The 22,173-nt window shown below is 42.7% G+C and overlaps 1 protein-coding gene across 1 annotated transcript in view; it reads left to right on the forward strand.

The window, feature by feature from the left end:
- The window catches only part of LOC127414313 (CUB and sushi domain-containing protein 1-like), a 520,597-nt gene that overhangs the window by 308,478 nt on the left and 189,946 nt on the right, over nucleotides 1-22,173 (forward strand). The window contains exon 30 of the mRNA XM_051652256.1: nucleotides 12,951-13,145. Within this exon, the coding sequence (XP_051508216.1) occupies nucleotides 12,951-13,145 (195 nt within the window). The remainder of the gene's footprint in view (nucleotides 1-12,950; nucleotides 13,146-22,173) is intronic.

Genomic DNA, 22,173 nt, shown 5'->3' on the forward strand with positions numbered 1-22,173 from the left:
TTTGCACTAATTAAAGGGTCCACAAGGTGGCAACACGCACAGTTAAGCCGTTGCTGTCACTATGAAGTGCTAGAAAATGTAATCGATGCTAAACAACAAGAGAGGAAGCAAACAGTGGATGTGCACTTCAAGAGGTGTGTGATTTGTTCAGGAGAGACCTGCATTTGTATAACTCTAGTCTGAATGAATATAAAAACATCTTAATGGGTCTAATCTCCTGAAAAAAAACAGTCCAGTATCTCATAGCAGTCGTAGCGGGCTTATGCCAACCGCCTGTGTATGCGCACACAGTCAAATGAAGTATACTTTGGAAAGCTAAATGGTTTTCTGTATGGAGACGCTCAGTGTTCATGTCAAAACCAAAGTATACTTTGGGCTAATCAGCATAAGTATATAACAGTTAAAAATAAAACTAATACAATGATTATTTTTTCTTCCAAATGAGCATAAATTAAAATACTATAAAAAGAATAATTTTTATTATTAATTTTAATGTATTTATTTTACAGTATTGCAGCAGTGGAAATGTGGAAGGGTGGTCATGGGTTTGCTAAATTTTCATGAAAATAATCATAATTGTCATTAAAATAATCAGAAATTATATTTTTATGCAAAATAGTTTTTCTTCCTTTCTTCCTTTTGAATAAGACATGTTTGGGTATTATTTCAGATTTAAACTTCAACATCATTACTTATCTTGTTGGCTCAGAGCTTGTTTATTTTTAGGAAAATCAGATAGTTTTGACTGCTGTGCCAATCACAATTGGTGCACCCTAGAGTAATTACATTTGCTTACTTCCCAAATGATTAACTATGGATATTTTATTTTTTTATTTTATTTTTATTTTGCTTTTAAAAGGACTGTAAAGGCTGATAGAATATCTGAATCATCTAAGAACTGTGTCTTGGAATTAAATTTAACAGTTCTATGCCTACTGTATATTGAACAGTTCCTTTTTAACTTTGATAAGAACTTCTCAATAGCCTGATACTGTTAACCACTGAACCTAATGACCAAAGGATTCCAGTGGATTCCAGTGTTACAACCATCTCCTGTCTTCATATATCTCCTCACTCAATCGAGGGAGTCCTGAGTTTTACACTGCTTTACATTTTAAATATTATCAGGCTGTTATTAGCGTTAATGACAGGACATTCTTGGATTTACTTGTGTCATGTGATGACAATGTGTGTGGTCAATTGGTTGAGGGGTATGACTCTCAGTTGGGTTGCGAGAGGTCCTGGGTTTAAATCCCGGACGAGCCCCCACTTTGAGTTATGTAAAAAGCACTGTTTAAAGCACACAAAGACATAGGGGAAATAAAAATAAAACACAGGAATAGGTTTTCTGGTGCATCAGCAACCATGAAGTGAAACATACTTGATTTAGACAACATTTTACAAATGAAAAAAAATAATAAAAAATGATCTCATAAGTGTTTTTGATTGTCTGAATTGTTTGACAGTGTAAACGTGTCCAAAAATCTCTTAAGTGGTATTGAGTCAAATATTGTGCTTCTCTTCAGTAATACCATTAACCTTTCTCTGTAATTACCATGTAATATTCCCCACAGGGACAGCATATTTCACCAATCTGCTCCGTGTCCATACTCTTTTAAAGGATGAGGGTTTTTATTTCAAAAATATCAGAGCATGCAAGAATGGCATGGAAATGACAATTTCCGCTCCCTGCTGCCCTCTTTATATGATGATTATTATTCAGGACAAAATGCAGTTCATAGATTGTTGAATATTTTAATTGCAATTATTTTAATGGTGACTCTGGTTTCAACCTTTTGTCTTTGCTTCACATGAATACCCCATCAGTTTTAAAAGCATGCTTGCAATATATTGCTTTGTTGATCAGGTATTCAAACAATCTCACAATGCATCAGGATTTCACATTGCCATTGGGTTTGATCAATGCATACTTGGAACTAGTGTTGCATGCAGGTTGGATTTTTGCTTTGAAAGTTCAGAGAATGTGGTTCAGAGAGGCGTTACTATTCAAATTCTTCACTTTGCGTCTCTGTGTTGTTCTTGAAATCCTGGAGTGTCAAAATTTCACAATACTGATTAATTTATTGATGTTGTTTCTTTAAGTTAAAATAAGCCATTTTAGCACCATTAGTAGCACTAAAACAAATTATATGATTTTTAAATCCTATAATGATTGTTTTCAAAGAGTTTAAATCATTCCCCTGCCTTCCACTGCTCAAAAAATAAGTCCCACACAAAACTCATGCAGTCGGTTGAGCCAATGCCACTGTCTGGCCCAATTGGGCTGCTCAAATAGATTGCAGTTCTATTTGGTGCCTCTATTGGAAATTACACATTGCACATTTTACATTCTTAGGAAGAGAATGGTAAAAAAAGAAGGACAAAACGCTTTATTGCCAGCTTTGTGATACCATATTTGCCTGTATTTTTGCTAGCATGTTATCAATATTTTTGCCCACGTTTCCCTGTATTTAGCAGCCTTTTGTGAACATTCCCCCTGCTTTTTGTCAACATTTGTTTTCTCTCTCCTTTTTTTTTTTTTTATTTTATTTTTTTTAGTCAATTACAGTGCATCCGGAAAGTATTCACAGCGCTTCACTTTTTCCACATTTTGTTATGTTACAGCCTTATTCCAAAATGGATTCAATTCATTATTTTCCTCAAAATTCTACAAACAATACCCCATAATGACAATGTGAAAGAAGTTTGTTTGAAATCTTTGCAAATGTATTAAAAATAAAAAAACGGAAAAAATCACATGTACATAAGTATTCACAGCCTTTGCTCAATACTTTGTTTTAGCACCTTTGGCACCAATTACAGCCTTAAGTCTTTTTGAGTATGATGCTACAAGCTTGGCACACCTATTTTTGGGCAGTTTCTCCCATTCTTCTTTGCAGGACCTCTCAAGCTCCATCAGGTTGGATGGGGAGCGTCGGTGCACAGCCATTTTCAGATCTCTCCAGAGATGTTCAATCGGGTTCAAGTCTGGGCTCTGGCTGGGCCACTCAAGGACATTCACAGAGTTGTCCCGTAGCCACTCCTTTGTTATCTTGGCTGTGTGCTTAGGGTCATTGTCCTGTTGGAAGATGAACCTTCGCCGCAGTCTGAGGTCCAGAGCGCTCTGGAGCAGGTTTTCATCAAGGATGTCTCTGTACATTGCTGCATTCATCTTTCCCTCGATCCTGACTAGTCTCCCAGTTCCTGCCACTGAAAAACATCCCCACAGCATGACGCTGCCACCACCATGCTTCACTGTAGGGATGGTATTGGCCAGGTGATGAGCGGTGCCTGGTTTACTCCAGACATGACACTTGCCATTCAGGCCAAAGAGTTCAATCTTTGTTTCTCATGGTCTGAGAGTCATTCAGGTGCCTTTTGGCAAACTCCAGGTGGGCTGTCATGTGCCTTTTACTGAGGAGTGGCTTCCGTCTGGCCACTCTACTATATAGGCCTGATTGGTAGAGTGCTGCAGAGATGGTTGTTCTTCTGGAAGGTTCTCCTCTCTCCACAGAGAAATGCTGGAGCTCTGTCAGAGTGACCATCGGGTTCTTGGTCACCACCCTGACTAAGGCCCTTCTCCCCCAATCGCTCAGTTTGGCCAGGCGGCCAGCTCTAGGAAGAGTCCTGGTGGTTCCAAACTTCTTCCATTTACGGATGATGGAGGCCACTGTGATTATTGGGACCTTCAATGCTGCAGAAATTTTTCTGTACCCTTCCCCAGATCTGTGCCTCGATACAATCCTGTCTCGGAGGTCTACAGACAATTCCTTGGACTTCATGGCTTGGTTTGTGCTCTGACATGCACTGTTAACTGTGGGACCTTATATAGACAGGTGTGTGCCTTTCCAAATCATGTCCAATCAACTGAATTTACCACAGGTGGACTTCAATCAAGTTGTAGAAACATCTCAAGGATGATTAGTGGAAACAGGATGTACCTGAGTTCAATTTTGAGTGTCATGGCAAAGGCTGTGAATACTTATGTACATGTGATTTTTTTCATTTTTTCTTTTTAATAAATTTGCAAAGATTTCAAATAAACTTCTTTCACGTTGTCATTATGGGGTATTGTTTGTAGAATTTTGAGGAAAATAATGAATTGAATCCATTTTGGAATAAGGCTGTAACATAACAAAATGTGGAAAAAGTGAAGCGCCGTGAATACTTTCCAGATGCACTGTAATTGTAAAATCAAGATGACAACTTTGATTGAGGCCAGAATCTGGCCTTTACTGTAAAAATACTATACTGTACAAATTATTTGCCAGTAAACCTATAAAATGTGCTTCATCTGGTAATCAAAAACCTAATGAATTTGTTTAATTCATGTCAAAGAAGTTATTACATATAATTGTCTAGGCTAGGCTACCAACCAAAAATGTTTAATGCTCAGGTAGAAGTTGGAAATATCACTTATTTTAATTCACATCTCTTATCATCAGAAATTAGATTTTTCATTAGACCATTTCCAAATGTATTTGTGACATAACCCAAATTCATTCATTAATGCATGACCATTCAACTTTTCACATCACTGACAAACATTTGGTTATTAAAAACTTGACCCACCCCTTCACAGTGGATATAGGATGGATGCTATTATTTTTAAATTCCAGAATAACAAATGATAAGAGTAAAATGTGTAAAAGTTTGTTAAACCTTGTGCTGTTTCTGGCTGTGTGTAGCACCTGCCGTTCTATATACAAGCAAACCTTTAGCACTTAAATGAGACCAGCAAGGAACTTTTATTGATTTCACATCTGAAAGGCATGTTTCCATAAAAGTCTCAACAGCACAGCAGCAAAAATGGAGAGAGGGAATGGAAATGGTAAAAAATAAATAAATAAAATAAAACCTTGACTAACATTATAACTGGAGCAGAAGGAAAACACTTTTCTGATGTAGAGTGGGGCCCATTAAAAGGATGTTACTTTGCATAATCATAATCATTGTTGTCCATTAATTTATTCACATTAAAGGTTACATGAGTGATTAGATCATTGTTTTCTTAGTCTTCTTGGCTCTGCACAGCATCAAACAACGTGTTCTATTCAAAGACAAATGTTGTATGTGCCTCAGTCTCTCACCACTGAAGGTTTAATTAGAATGTGTCAGATTTGACAATAAAATGGAGTCTTTTCTCTTTATTTTTATATTTTCTTTTAATTAATTTGGTATACTCATTCACTCACTGTTCCCTATCTGTCACTCACTTGACGTTGTGTCGATGTAGTGACACTAGGGGTCACTCTTGGGAGCCCCAAACAAAGGCCAATGAGAATTGGCGAATGGAATTTTCATACCACTCCCCCGGACATACGGGTATAAAAGGAGCTGGTATGCAACCACTCATTCAGATTTTCTCTTCGGAGCTGAGCGGTTGAATTCAGTTCCATCCAAAGACGCACCTCAAAACTGCTGGATTTACAGCGCGTTTCAGCGGCTTCTCCCCCTCTGCACCCATGGAGTGCAGAGAACCCCCCTGGGCGCTTCAGCAGAGCGAAAATAAGAGAGTATATTCTAAAAGAGTATATTTTCATTCACAAAAAGAGCGGCACACACACAGAACATCTTTTTAAAGATGCCTTTCCGTTTGTGTGTTATTCCTGGTTGCGGTCATTATCTCTCCGCTTCTGACGGCCACAATCGCTGTCTTACGTTTCTGGGCACTGCCCACGTGGAGACATTGTTCGTGGATGAGTCATGTCCTCATTGCGAGAACATGATCATGGCAACGTTGTGGTCGCGGCTTGCTTTCCCCGCACCGGTCCTTCTACCTACGGGTTTGAGGCCGCATCGGTTAACACTGGGGCCGATATGGGGACATCAATGGGACCACCTCCGCTCGCTTACCCCGATCGGGCTCTCGCACGAGAACGCTGGCTCGTCTCAGCGTGAGTTCGACTTCTCGTTCGGAGATCGGGAAGCTGATGAGTTATCGAGCGCAGCATCGGAGAGCGGGCAGAGGCTTCGGCTGCGCTTCCTCCTTCGGGACCGGTCGCCCAGTCTCATGCCGACGCAGAAATGATGGACATGTTTTCCCGGGCGGCCACGAGCGTTGGGCTAGAGTGGAACCCTCCACTCTCCCCTGAACCCTCGCGGCTCGACAATTGGTTCCTGGGCCCCTGTTCCTTTCTTCCCGGAAGTGCATGAGGAGCTGACAAGATTGGGGAGGCACCTTTTACTGCCCGGTCCCAGTCTTTCAGCTCCCCCGCTCTCACTACCCTCGATGGTGGAGTGGCCAGGGGGTATTCTGTGATTCCCCGCAGGTGGATAAGGTGCTCGCGGTGCACTTGTGTCCGCAGAGCGCCGCCACCTGGCGTGGGTGCCCGAAGCTCCTGTCCAGGGCCTGTAGGTTTATGTCATCCCTGATGACTGTGGCCTGCGGTGCCACTGGACAAGCTGCCTCCGCCCTGCACACCATGGCTCTCCTGCAAGTACACCAAGCCAAGGTGCTAAAAGAATTGCACGAGGGTAGTTCTGACCTGGGATTGATGCAGGAACTGTGCTTGGCGACCAACCTCGCTATCCGGACGATGAAGGTCACAGCGCGGTCCCTCGGGCAGGCGATGTCCACACTTGTTTGAGATGGGAGATGCGGACAAGGCATGGTTCCTTGACACCCCCATTTCCCAGGTTGGCCTGTTTGGTGACACCATCGAGGACTTTGCCCAGCAGTTCTCGGCTGTGAAGAAGCAGACAGAGGCCTTACAACAATTCCTGCCCCAGCGCGGCTTAAGACCACCCTGTCTGCTTGTCGCCAAGGGTGTCCGCCTGCAGCAACAACACTGGCTCCACCGCAGCCCTCCCCCATGGCCCGGCTCTGGCATGGAGCCCTCCGCAGGAAGCAGACGCCACCCATCTCGCTAAGAACCCGAGGAAGGCTTCGAAGCGCCCCGGAGATGGGCGACCCACGGGCGAGGAGACCAACTTCTCTGGGGCTGGTCGACAGATGACTCCATCCCCTGGTGGAGGACCGGGAGGATAATTTTTTGTCGCCACATGCCCAGGAGGCTGCGGCACCCAAAAGCCTGACAAAAGAATAGTTCCCTTGTCTCCTGGGTCACATATCTGGTGCGCACGGCCGTTGTCACGACCACCATCCACCGTCCCGTTTTGGCAGGTATGGCGTTCCAGCAGAGGACCCCCTGCCCCTGTGCGGGATTGGTTCCAGTGGACTACAGGGATGAGATTCCTCCTCCCTCCTCCTCGGCCAATCTTATGGTGGGCGGCAGGAGCCAGGTAAGTGCTTCAATGTCCCTGGACTCAGCATGGCCACAGGGCTTGAATCCCCTCAATTTGTCAACTCGAGCTCCGTCCCGCCGCGAGGCCCCACCCACCGGTACATCCGACATGATCATTCCCTTGGTCCCCCTCACCCGGAGTTTGGGCATATGGCTCACGCTTTCCAACCCGTCGCGATGGCTGACCCGGACCGTCCAACTCGGCTACGTGATTCAGCTCGCCAGGCGCCCGCCCAGGTTCAGCGGCGTCCGCTTCACCTCGGTGATGGTGAGAACGCCGCTACCTTGCGTGCGGAAATCATTTCCCTTCTGCGCAAGGGTGCGATAGAGCCTGTCCCTCCAGCCTAGATGAAGAAAGGGTTCTACAGCCCTTACTTCATCGTTCTGAAGAAAGGCGGTGGGTTGCGACCAATCCTGGACCTGCAAGTACTGAACCAGGCTTTGGACAGACTCCGTCCAAGATGCTAACGCAAAAACACACTCTTAACAAGCGTCCGGCATCAAGATTGGTACATAGCAGTAGACCTGAAGGATGCGTACTGCCACGTCTTGGTCTTACCTCAACACAGACCCTTCCTGAGGTTGCCTTCGAAGGCCAGGCTTACCAGTACAAGGTCCTCCTCTTTGGCCTGTCCTTGTCCCCTCACATCTTCATGAAGGTCGCAGAGGCAGCCCTTGCCCTGCTAAGGGAAGTGGGCATCTGCATCCTCAACTATCTTGACGAATGGCTAATCCTAGCTCACTCTTGAGAGTTGCTGTGCGCACACAGGGACCTCGTGCTCCGGCACCTCAGTCGACTGGGACTTCGGGTGAACTGGGAAAAGAGCAAGCTCTCCACGATTCAGAGCATCTCTTTCTCGGTTTGGAGTTAGACTCAGTCTCTTACAGCGTGCCTCACAAATGAGAGCACGCAGTCGGTGCTGAACTGTCTGAAGGCATTCAGATGGAGTACAGCGATTGCACTGAAACTTTTTCAGAGGCTTCTGGGGCATATGGCATCCTCAGCGGCGGCCACACCGCTCGGGTTGATGCATATGAGACCGCTTCAGCACAGGATTCAGACTCGAGTCCTGAGATGGGCATGGAGCTGCGGGACACATCACGTGACCATCACGCCGATCTGTCGCCACCTCTTCAGCCCTTGGACCGACCTTGCATTTCTACGGGCAGGGGTTCCCCTAGAGCAGGTCTTCAGGCACGTCGTGGTTACAACAGACGCCTCCAAGACGGGCTGGGGTGCCGGATGCAACGGGCACACAGCCGCTGGCTCCTGGACTGGCCCGTGGCTGCATTGGCACATCAACTGCCTAGAGTTGTTGGCAGTACTGCTCGCCCTGCAGAGGTTCTGGCTGTTGGTCCAGGGCAAGCACATGTTGGTCCGGACGGACAACACAGCGACGGTAGTGTACATCAACCATCAAGGCAGTCTATGCTCCCATTGCATGTCACAACTCACCCGCCATCTCCTCCTCTGGAGTCAGCAGCGCCTCAAGTCACTACGAGCCACTCACATTTTGGGTGACCTCAACACTGCAGCGGATGCGCTGTCACGTCGGGTTACCCTCAGGGGAGAGTGGAGACTCCACCCTCAGGTGGTCTAGCTGATTTGGAGTCGATTCGGTCGAGCACAGGTAGACCTGTTTGCTTCCCGGGAATCCTCCCACTGCCTGCTTTGGTACGCCCTGACTGAGGCACCCCTCTGTATAGATGCGCTGGCACACAGCTGGCCCCCTGGACTACGCAACTATGTGTTTCCCCCAGTGAGCCTAAATGCACAGACCCTCAAGGTCAGGGAGGATGAGGAGCAGGTCGTCCTAGTAGCAACCTACTGGCCCACCCAGAATTGGTTCTCGGATCTCACGCTCCTCGCTCCTCCTTTCTCAGGGACGGGCCACCATCTGGAACCCGCGACCAGACCTCTGGAATCTCCACATCTGGCCCCTGGACAGGACGCGGAAGACCTAAGTGGCCTACCACCCGTGGTGGTAGACATGATCACTCAGGCTAGGGCTCCCTCTACGAGGCGCCTGTATGCTTTGAAGTGGTGTCTGTTCGCTAAGTGGTGTTATTCCCGACGCGAAGATCCCCAGAGATGTGCAGTCAGATCAGTGCTTTCCTTCCTGCAGGAGAGGCTGGAGGGGTGGCTGTCCCCCTCCACCTTGAAGGTGTATGTAGCCGCTATTTCAGCTCATCACGATGCAGTAGATGGTAAGTACTTGGGGAAGCACGACTTGATCATCAGGTTCCTGAGAGTCGCTAGGAGGTTGAATCCCTCCAGACCGCGCCTCGTCCCCTCATGGGACCTCTCTGTAGTCCTTCGGGATCTACAGGGAGCTCCCTTTGAGCCCTTGGAGTCAGCTGAGCTTAAGGCACTCTCTTTAAAGACTGCCCTCCTGACTGCGCTCACTTCCATCAAAAGGGTAGGGGACCTGCAGGCATTCTCTGTCAGCGAATCATGCCTGGAGTTCGGTCCGGGTTACTCTCACGTGATACTGAGACCCCGACCGGGCTATGTGCCCAAGCTTCCCACGACCCCTTTTAGGGATCAGGTGGTGAACCTGCAAGCACTGCCCCAGGAGGAGGCAGACCCAGCCTTGGCGTTGCTGCATCTATTTGGATCACACTCAGAGCCTTAGAAGCTCCGTGCAGCTCTTTGTCTGCTTTGCTGGACAGCGGAAAGGAAGCGCTGTCTCCAAACAGAGGATTTCCCACTGGGTCATTGACGCCATCATGATGGCATATCAGACTCAGGACAAGCCACCCCCTGCGGGGTTATGAGCCCACTCTACCAGGAGTGTGGCAGCCTCCTGGACCCTGGCCAGTGGTGCCTCTTTGGCAGACATCTGCAGAGCAGCGGGCTGGGAAGCACCCAACACCTTTGCGAGGTTCTACAATCTCCGGGTTGAGCCGGTCTCGTCCCGTGTATTGGCAGGCATGAGCAGGTAAGTTCCGGGACAGCTGGTCTGGTGTACCGCTTGCGCATAGCATCTTTCCCCTCCCTTGAGGTTAAGACATGCGCTCTTGACTTCCAGTCATGTTCACAGACTGTGATCCCTGGATGACTTTCCTCCTTAGCCCTCTGGCAGTTTGAGTTTGCAGAGAAACTCGCTGACCGGCCCAGTATGTGCGCTAATGAGCCCCTGTACTGAGGTAGGTGCTCCACATGTGCTGGTTACCCAAAGGCGACCCCATTTGATATTTTACGCAAAATCGTTTCCCTGCCGACAAACTGTGTCTTCCTTGGGCAGAGGCCCCTCTGCCCCCGGTCGCCATGCTCTGTAGAAACTCCTCACCCTTCGGGTAGGACCTACCATGGGACCTCTCCACATGACATACTTCTGACAAGACTCGGTAAGACCATGTGATGTATTCCACTCAAAATACCCCCCCTCTTTTTGGGCGGGGTGTGGTCTCAGACACTTATGGCTCCCAGTCAGTTAGCAAATTCCACTCTTTTTGGGGAGAAAAGAGAGGGAAAGAGGCCTCGACTCTCCCTATAGTTGGGCAGTCGACTTGTTCCTAATGGAACGTTCGATGCTCATAAGAGTGTTGGGGGATGTTACGTGACGGTGTGGTGTGCTGGCTACCTGGCACACAGCGGTCTGCCCATCACACACCAGTTGTTCACGTAACACAGTTCAGATAGTTGTGGCGTTTTGTATAGGGACCCCTAGTGTCACTACATCGACACAACGTCGAGTGAGTGACAGATAGGGAATGTCCTGGTTACTTTCGTAACCTCCGTTCCCTGATGGCAGGAACGAGACGTTGTGTCCCTCTTGCCACAATGCTGAACTATCCGCTGAAATGTCCGGGACCTGGTCTCGGCCCCTCAGCACAAAACCTGAATGAGTGGTTGCATACCAGCTCCTTTTATACCTGTATGTCCGGAGGAGTGACATTCAAATTCCACTCGCCAATTCTCATTAGCCTTTTTTCAAAAAAGCAGAGGTGTTTGGGACTCCCATGAGTGACCCCTAGTGTCACTACATCAACACAACGTCTCGTTCCCTCCATCAGGGAACGGAGATTACGAAAGTAACCAGGACGTTTTCCTTTATATAAAGTCAGTCTAAAATCTGCTGTTGTTCATCACACACCAGTAAGCATAATTATTAACTCACAAGGTGTAAGAAATGAATGTGAGAAAATTAAGAACATTACTGTCCAGGGGCTTTTTATACCTAGAGCAAATCACTACTGCTTATTAAACTGAGAAATATTAATATGCAGAAAGCCCAAAATGCAGTTGGATACTTAAACCACATTTAACAGTATGTTAATGCCAACAATTAATTATGAAGTTATATAAAATAAATAAATATAGATTTCACTTTTCTGAGCAATTTTACAATGTATTAATTTATGCATCTATAAATTGGTTAGTCATCATTTATTTTAATTATTTAAATATGTATATGTTAAAATGTTCAGGTTTTTTTTTTTTTTCTGGATAGAGTTAATTAAACTACAGGATAATATCAGGTTGGCTGTGCACCAGCTGAAGCTCAGTAGAAGTTGGGTGATGCAGCAGGACAATGACCCTAAACACTGAAGTATATCCACTACAGAATGGATTCAAAAAAGAAAATCCATCTTTTGGAGTGGCCCAGAGTGGCCCAGAGTGGCCCAGAGATGCTGTGGAATGACCTCAAGAGAGCCGTTCACACCCGACATCTTAAGAATATGGCAAATATAAGATCTGGAGCATTTTGGTAAGGAAGAATGGTCCAAAATTCCTTCTGAACTGGAAACCCTTGGTTGTGGCCAAAGGAAGATTGGCCAGTTATTAAATCCAAGGGTTCACTTACTTTTTCCACAGCACCACTGGTGTAGTTCATCAGAATTGTGAACATGTTCCACTAGCATTTAACAACCAAAGCGTGACCTTTTTTGCCTTTATTTTGATCAGTATATCTATCGTTTCATCATTTCAAACCTAACAAACTTATATTAATGAAAGGTTTTGCTTGAAAGTTGTCTTTCTTTAAAATAATTATAAATAATATATGATATGATACAGTACTGATATGGCTTAAGTGTCCCAAAACTTTTTGGGGCCATTGTTTTAAAAATTCAAGATAAGTGGCTTATCTTTTTTTCTGTGCAGTGCACTCCAGGTGCACTCCTAATTTTTCTGTTGTTGTAGAAATACAAAGGATATTGTGTTACACACTTGCAATTTTGCCGATACAATCTTCCCACCTCGTTTCCCACTTCCTCAGGTCCCTAAAGCATAGGCAGAGAGCTGTTAACTGTCAGGTTGTTTGGCAGCCTCTTCCAGCACCACCTCCGGAGCTTTCTCAACTGTCCCTCTCCCAGTGTCGGATGCCAGAAGGAGAGATTGTCTCCTGCTGACCGGGCTCATCTGCCTCACTCCTGGTGTTAGCGCGCTCTAATGCATAATGCCCTAAAGCCACTGTCTGCTCTTTTTCACACTTACTGTCTCTCGCTTTTTCACTCTTATACTGTCTGTCTTTTTTCGTCTGTCTGTTTCCTTTCTAAGCTTTTTAGAATGGCTGGCAGGAACCATAAAATAATAGGGAGACAATTGTGCATCTCATTAGGTTTGTTCAGTGTTGGTTTAATTGAAAAACAGGTATGGTGGCTTATTGTGTTTTCATCAACGCAATAAGCCCCCTCTGTACAATGCATTACTATGCAATTCCGTTATATATGTATAGTATTATTTTGTCTTTACAGAGAAGCCAAGAGAAGCATGCTTTGACCCTGGAAACATTATGAACGGAACCAGATTGGCAATGGACTACAAGCTAGGATCAACAGTGACATATCAGTGTGATTCGGGTTACACCATTGCAGGGCCGCCCACTCTCACCTGCATCATTGGGGCTGATGGGAAGCCTGTATGGGACAAAGCTTTGCCTACATGTAAAGGTAGGACCACAACAATAACTGCATTTCCATTCAAGAGTTTTTTGTGACAAAAAGTGTAGCGCATCAAAAAGTTTACCGATATAGCTGATGGAAAGGCAAATTATTGCTAAAATTTCACAGGTGTCAACATAATAGTTTTCCGTTTAACTCTAGTGCATAAACTCGATGTCGATACTTCAAATGTCGCGAAAAACTGGTTTAGAAACACTTTTTGTCAAGAAAATAGGCATTAACGCAATAATATAGTGTCAGATAACAGAATTTACCCCAATCATTAGCCTGCGTTAATCATGACGACAAAGTATACATCCTTGAAAGCCTATTTATTTTACGTGAAGCATTACTCGCACTGTTATAGATTGGTCTTAATGGCATACCTGCACAGATATGACACTGCAAGCAGATCTGCGTGCCAACACAAATATCTCTCATGCACCTGTCATCGAGAAGTGCATGGAGAACAAATGAATGGCCACATAAGGACCGGTAGCCATCCGTTTATTTATTAAAGTTTCTTTTCCACACCATTCAGAATAATAGACGGCAGCCCACAATACAAAAAACATATCATTTCTGTGCACAAAGATGTTTTAAATAAAAAATTAATGAACAATACTAGGAGAAAAGCTTAAGTGTGCATTTTTAAAACACTAACATATAGCCCAATTCTATTAAATTATTGTTTAGCTTACTTTTGAAAAAATGCCGGCAAAATTCCCTGTATTAAATTAAATAAATTACCAAACGAATAAATAATATTGTTAGGCCTGTATAATTGCCTTTTCTTTACACAAACTTAAATTAGCCTTACCCTGTTCTGTAGATGAAAAAAAAGTAGGCTGAATGACATTCTCAGAATGTTCTACACTTTTTTTTCAAGAATATAAACTATCAGAACGATCTTACGATTCGCATTCGGGTCGGAACCGGTGGCAACCTGCAATAGGCACAACATCAGGCCAATATTACAGTCCTATCAGAAGGGCAACAGCTCCCTTTTGATTGCAATTCCTCCTCTTCTGATTGCTTTTATTTGTGAAATGAAAATGACAGTAAGCTGTCTAATTTCAATGAATTGTCTCAATACTCTCCCCATTTTACCAAAACTTCGATGGGGGGGTGGAAATTAGGGACATCTGGGAGGCAAAAGGTACACAGTTAGCGATATACACACACTTCTGTATGGAAACAGCTTAAGGGCAGATTTCTTTTGCGATAAACCAAAACTTATGAGACAAAGTGTTTTTTTTTTAAGCATGACGTGATCACGCACACCATTTTTATGATAAAAGGCCATTTGAATGGAAACAGGCTGAAGACGGCAAATTTCGTGATTTTTTATTTTTTTTACATTATTTTCACTTTTTCGATAACAAAACAGCGCGAAAAGTGGATGGAAACTAGGTTAGTGTGGTTTCTGTTCAGAGAACTGCAAATGTTGTATGATGTAATATAATGTGTTACAGTAGATCAACTTGTAGTAGAGATTTTGCTACACCATTTATACAGCAGAAGATTTATCCTCGGGCAGGAATGATTTACATTATGCATATGTGAGTGACAAGGAAAAATATAATAATAAAAATAAAACAAGTATAATGTGCTCAAAACAAGTCACGATGAGAATGAATTTGTCATTTAGGTGTGTTGTTAACACAACGCAAAGTGGATGGTTGCCGAGCAATGTCAGAATTTAGCGAATTAATTCTGAATTGGTGTGCGTACTGTATATCAATAGCTTAAAAAAGTGGCTCATCCAAACAGAATTTTGAGCCGTAACTAACTGTTTTTAAATTGTAGTTTTACTGTTTTAAACCAAGTGTGACAAATAGGGTTGCCAATCGATGAAAATGTTTAATCGAATTAATTACATGATATACAGTATACTGTATACACTACCGGTCAAAAGTTTTGAAACACTTGACCGAAATGTTTCTCATGATCTTAAAAATCTTTTGATCTGAAGGCGTATGCTTAAATGTTTGAAATTAATTTTGTAAATAAAAATATAATTGTGCGACCACATTAATTTATTTCATATTAAAACTAAAATGTAATTAATGTAATTTTTTTTTTTGAAATTGATGACTTGGACCAAATAATAAAGAAAAGCAGCCAATAAGTGCCCAACATAGATGGGAACTCCTTCAATACTGTTTAAAAAGCATCCCAGGGTGATGCCTCAAGAAGTTGGTTGAGAAAATGTCAAGAGTACATGTTTGCAAATTCTAGGCAAAGGGTGACTACTTTGAAGATGCTAAAATATAACACAGTTTTGATTTATTTTGGATTTTGTTTAGTCACAACATAATTCCCATAGTTCCATTTATGTTATTCCATAGTTTTGATGACTTTACTATTATTCTAAAATGTGAAAAAAAAACTATAATAAAGAATGAGTAAGTGTTTCAAAACTTTTGACCGGTAGTGTATATACTACCTATATATAATTTTGTTGTTGAACATAAGCATTTTATTGGCCTATCTACTCTTGACAACAATCTATTTTTGTTTGAGTTCGTCAGTTTCACCTTTTGCACTGTCAGATTATCATTCATTTATTATATATAATATTATCTATTATCTACTAAGTTTGCGTCCATAAATTTGAAAATAAAAAGAGAGAATAATCCAATGATACAAGGTGAAATTGCATTTGTAAAGTATAAACAGAAACTGACACTTGGTTATTCAGTGTCTAAACCATTATTTTTTTCATTCAATTCCAGTAAAAATACAAGATTGTATACTGTTATCCCATATAATTTTTCATACCGTGAAATAAGATGTGCTCATGTCGCCCACCTCAACTGAAGTGTATTAATTATTGTTTTTTTTAGGTTTTTTTTTTTAGATTGGTTTGCAGTTCTTTGATTTTAGAACCTTGATTTTGCTTTTTGTTATCCTGCAGATTTAAACAAAAAGAATTGATGCATGTTAATTTGATTAAGCGCTCCTTCGTCCAGAGAAATTAGCAGCAGCCTATTTATCACAGACAGTATTCCTTTTGTTGTTTGCAATCTTGAGTTAATTGATTTAGGTATTTGTTGCATGCACTGTTCCGCTCTGTCACACTGCCAATATGCAGACGTTATTTATTGGGTTTGGAGAAAGCGCCTGGCACCCATTTTGGCTTTCGCAGAGAGAGACAGGCGTGGACAGAGGTAGCGTCCATGTCTTTGTCCCTCACTGACATACGAGAGAGCTTGGGTGGTGACAAGTGCCAGTTATTCACACATTTCCTGTCAACCTCAGACCTCTCTCTTTTCTCCAGCTTCCCCCCCTTTGTACTTGCCTGTCTTCCGTCTTCCATTTCTTTTTTGTTTTGATGAAATATACAGGGATGAAACAGTCACGGTAAACCTGAAAATATCTTGGATAAATGGATAAATCATGGAAATTAATACAATTTTAGCAAGTCATTAGAATTTATTTTAAAAAGTCAAAGATTTTTGTAGTTATGCTTAGCTTTAAAATATTTCATCAGCTAGAAATTACTCTATTTCTATTAAATTATTATTTATTTAGGCTATATCCATTGTGCTGCACACCCTTGTAATGCAATAGACAATATCACTATGTCTGGCCCAATCGGCCCCTCAAAGAGATTACAGTTCTGTTTGGTGCCACTAGTGGTGCATAAATTATACACTTCACCTTCAAAAAATTCCCAGTGTTTCTATGATAATGGCTCAAACCACATGACAGAAGATCCATGATGTCCCAAGCTGTGCTCCCTCTGAACCCAGCATGTTCAAAAACAACAGCAGGTTATAGATATGAACATGCAGCATTTAGCATTTGGACATCATTGACCCCAATCTGAAAGTCAAGCAAGAGGTTCCCGTACCTCAGTAGCACTGGCTGATTATTTAACCTCTTCTGATGGAGATGCAAAGCTCCTGATGACCTTTGTGAGACAGCCTCATTTCTGCTCTCCAGGAACGTTTTGTTTGTCCTCACTGATGGAATTTCCAGCACATTGCTCAGCCCATCTTTATGCATGAGCTGTAACCGTGGGGTAGAGACATATTCCTATACAGGTCATTGTTGAGCTAACATAATCATCTGATTGTGTCATGAGAAATGCTTTATTTGATCGTAATCAGCAGTATGGAGTGTACGCAAGCCTATGTTCACACAATCCATTAGCTTTCTGCCTGCTAAGAATGCCCCTTGGCTCGTCTATTAGTCAAGCGAGTATGTCTACAACAGACATCAGAAGCCTGGAGAGCTTGTGCTCAGTTGATATCAGACGCTGTAAATTATGGTACAGCAGGGTTAAACGTATAATTTTTTAAAAATGATTTTTTATGGGGTGTTGCAGTTGTAGTTAAGCAACAGTGCTTTGGTCCATTGGTAAAGCAACCCTGCTGAAGAGACCGTTATGCATTTCCATGCAGGTTTATTATGTTGGCATGAATAGCCAACATACTGTTGTACAATTACAAATTTAGTTAGGGTTTTAACCCCTTTTTCTGCCTGTAACTCCTCGCAGAGTTATCTATTAAGCAACCACCATAGCACTGCCCTAGCAACCTCTCAAAACACCCTAGCAATGTTCTAGCAACCATTTAGAACACCATAGTAACTGCCTACAGAGCTCTAGCAATTGCACAGAACTCTCTAGCAACCACCTAGCAACACCTATAACACCCTTAAAGGGATAGTTCACCCAAAAATGAAAATTCTCTCATCATTTACTCACCTTCCTGTATGTCTTTCTTTCTTCTGCAGAACACAAATTAAGATTTTTAGAATAATATTTCAGCTCTGTAAGTGAATGGGTGCCAAAATTTTGAAGCTACAAAATCCATATAAAGGGAGCATAAAAGTAATCCATATGACTCCATGTTTTCAGACACGATATGATAGGTGTAGGTGAAAAACAAATCAATATTTAAGTAATTTCTTATAATAAATTATCCTCCCTGCCCAGTAGGGGGTGATATGCATGAAGAATGTGAATCACCAAAGACAGAAGCAGAAGAATCTGAAAGTGGAGATTGACTGAGCAGGGAGGAGTATTTATAGGAAAACAATATTGAAAAATATACTTAAATATTGATCTGTTTCTCAGCCACACCTATCATATCACTTCTGAAGATATGGATTTAACAACCAGAGTCGTCTGGTGTACTTTTATGTTGCCCTTATGTGAATTTTTGAGCTTCAAAATTTTGACACCTATTCATTTGCATTGTATGGACCTATAGAGCTGAAATATTCTTCTAAAAATCTTCATTTGTGTTCTGCTGAAGAAAGAAAGTCATACACATCTGGGATTACTCACTGGGAGTAAATGATGAGAAAATTTTCATTTTGGGGTGAACTATCCCTGTAATCTCCTAGCAATGCCCTGGCAACCACCAATAACTGCATAGAAACCACCCAGCAACATTATAGAAACCATCCAGAGCACCATAGCAACCATATAAGCAACACCAGAGCAGTTCCCTAGCAACCCATCCCCAACCCATAGAACACCATAATGACCGCCTACAAAGCGCTAGCAATTTCCCATAACTCTATAGCAACCACCTAGCGACATCCTAGGAACCATCCAGAACACTATAGCAATCACCTAGAAATACCCTATCAGTCTCCCCGAACACCCAACCAGGCACTTAGCAACACCCTAGCGAACACCAAAAACACCCTTTCGACAACCCTGCATGTGGTAGAAACACCCTAGCAACCATTGTTATATCAGTTGTGCAAATCTCCTCAACAACCACCTAACAAAGCTCTAGCAATCACCCAAAATAACATAACAACCACCTAGCAACAACCAAGGAACCCCCTATAACACCTTCAACTGCCTAGCAATGCCCTGGCTACCCCCAAGAACACCATGGCAACCACCCAACAACACTCTAGAAACCATCCAGAACACCCAAGCAACCACCAACTAATACCCTATCAATCTCCAAGAACACCCTAGCAACCACTTAGCAACACTCTAGCAATCATCAAAGCACCCATACAAACGGTTTGCATGCCATAACTACTGCATAGCAACATTCTAGAAACACCCTAGTAACCGCCTAGCAGTGCACTAGCAATCACACCAGAACACCCTAGCAACCATTTATCAACAACCTAGCAACAACCCCAAACACCCTAGCAGAATACCCTAGAACCCAATTCAGGAAAAGTTGGGGCAGTATGCAAAATGTGAGTGATTTGTAAATTCGACTGACCTGTGCTATATTGAAATCACTACAACAACACATTATTTGATGTTATAGCTTGTGAACAGGGATGACCTATACTGATACTGCGCTCATGTACTGGTACTCGTACTTGTAAAGATGCTCCGATATCAAAAACCGATACCATCTGACGTAAGAATGTCATTATGTAAACCTTCAACACACAAATTAAAATCATGTTATGTCCTAGTGAGATTATTTAACCACAAAAGCTGTGATTTAATGAGATAAATATATAGTTTGCATGTAATTAAAATGTGAGCACTTGTGAATGTGTGGAGACAGTGTTGTGCTGACGCCAGCTGCTCGTACCTTCAAAAGCTGCTCCTCCGTGGCTCATACAGGGAAAACACTGTCATGAGCATAGGCACTTTGTTTGTAGCAGATGGCAGAAAACAGAGTGCAATTTTATGTTGTAGCACAAGGCACATACAAAGCACATACTAATTTATTTAAATAGCAGCCTTTGGCGGTTTAATAATCACTTTGAGTAACGTAGCGACCGGCTTTTCCAGAGTGGGAATCTGCCATCATAACGTAAGGTAAATTAAATTTGTAGGAAAGTATGACAGAAATATATCACTAATGTAAAGTTATATAATATTCACTGTAATTCTACTACTACTACTACTACTACTACTACTACTACTACTAATAATAATGATAATAAATCAGTAATAATTGTATTATCCTTAAGCAGTGTCTAACATCTGTGATGCTCTGTTATGCAGCACTTTATTTGACAAATTATAACTCCAATGTTGTATTTTGGATTGTGCTGTGAGGTTCTGTATATAAGCACTTCATTTGATTAAATGTATATTATGTTGAAAATTAATTGTTATATTTTCATTTGATTAAATTTTAATGAATTAATTTATTTAAACACCATTTTGATGATAAAATTGAAATAAAATATTGATATGGAGTTTAGTGGGAACCCCCCCCCCCCCGTATCAGCAAGTACCAAAAATGAAGGATCCGTACTCGTTCTCAAAAAAATTGTATCCCTAATTGTGAATTATTTTTATTCATTTATTTTAAACGATACTCTCATTTCAAACCAGATGGTGGCAACACGCTACAAAATGTTAAGACAGTCCAGTGTTTACTACTGTGTAACATCACCATTTCTTCTAAGAACACTTATTATCGTATTTTCCGAAAATACATTTACACCTGAATATGAGTCAAAATCCTGTTGTTGAAAGACATAAAACACAGATAAGTCACATCTGTGTAGAATTCGCACTGACAGAGGTTGCATGTTTTATGTTTCATGAAAAAACAACAACTGACAAATAAGCCACATCTGTTTAACATATGTGACTTTATGCTGTAGACAAATAAATAGCTTTTAGACTATGAGTAAAACCATAAGCCTGTTTTTATTTATTAACATAACGACTGCCTATCTTTGGATATTTCTGATATTTGAACCCTCTATGCTATGTACTAATTATCTGGTTCACTGACTGAATGTTTTTACTACAAGTGTGATGAAACATCATTTTGTGGGCATGTGAGGAGTTGTGGTTGACAGCGGCCTAGGGTTCCCTTTCGTAGGAACTCGAGCTGTGTAATCGCAGTGGGACACACCCTGAGTGTCACGTGGTCTGAAACTCTTGTACAGTCACGCCAATTAATTGGCTGGTGGCGCTTAAGCAATGCCCCTAGGGAGCTACGTCATGGGCTCCATAAAAGTGCTTGCTTTGGCGCTATCGAGTCAGATTTTCTATTCTTCAGTGCGCAATCTCATCTGGCCCGTGTTGTACCAACGACTCACGTCGAAGCGAGGATCATTATTATTCTCCCTTTTTGAGTGGCACACAGGATGGAATTTAAGAAGTGACTCACATCGTTTTATACAGTGTGATTTCAGAGCAATTTTAATGTGTTTTTTTCCAAACATTACAAGGGTCCGACAGAGACAGCTGTGCTGTTCGAGGCTCGCAATTTCTCACCACGAAGCGTTATCCCCACTTGTTGCAGTTCCATGGCCTCCAGATTGGAGCTCCGTGTGCAGGGGCAGTTTGGGTTTTTCTTCTTGTGTCAGAGAAGATTGGAGTGAGAATCATCAGATTCTTCCTTATGTGTGTGTCGCCCTCCCCTTCAGCAAAAGTGCGAGTCTCGTCGGACATGCTCTGAGGCCTAGCTCGGTGGCCATTTTCTGACAAAAAAAGCATTCGAAAGAGTTAAATCATGCACGTCTTGAGCCAATGTTATTAAAAACAAAAACTCTGTATGAGAGAATTTGTCATTGAAGGTAAGGAAACAAATTGGCCACTTTGTCCCTATTGTCTTTTTCGGTGTCATTCTGGAAGAATGCACATGAATAAGGCAATGGAGGAGCAGCCTCAGCCTTTCTCTCTCTCCCCTCCCCATTCGAAGTGTATTGCTCATGGCAAAGGGGATCATGCATGGACCGGTGAGCCCGGCCGCAGAATGAGGGGGCTGGAATAAGAGAATATTCCCCAACAGAGTGATGGCGAACCAACGTGCGAGCGCTTCGTCGATGCCATTATTCTTTCGGGAAGCTATAAGGAGATTCAAGTTATTTTTTTTTGTTGTGTCTTTCACCTATTTATGGACCATGCGGGCATTCTGGCAAGACAAGAGATGCGCACTGCTATCTCTGCTAGATTTTTCAGTGGCGGCATGGACGTCATTCTTTTCAGTCAGCTGTTGGATCTACACATGATGGTTTTGCAGTCCAACCAAGTGCATCGCGTTAAGGAGCCGAGCTAATGTCGGCTCCGTTTGGAATTTCCTTTGAATTCAGCCTCTGTCTCCATGACCAAGGATCTCGAGAC

This window comes from Myxocyprinus asiaticus, chromosome 23 (genome assembly GCF_019703515.2).
Source record: "Myxocyprinus asiaticus isolate MX2 ecotype Aquarium Trade chromosome 23, UBuf_Myxa_2, whole genome shotgun sequence".
Lineage (NCBI taxonomy): Eukaryota > Metazoa > Chordata > Actinopteri > Cypriniformes > Catostomidae > Myxocyprinus > Myxocyprinus asiaticus.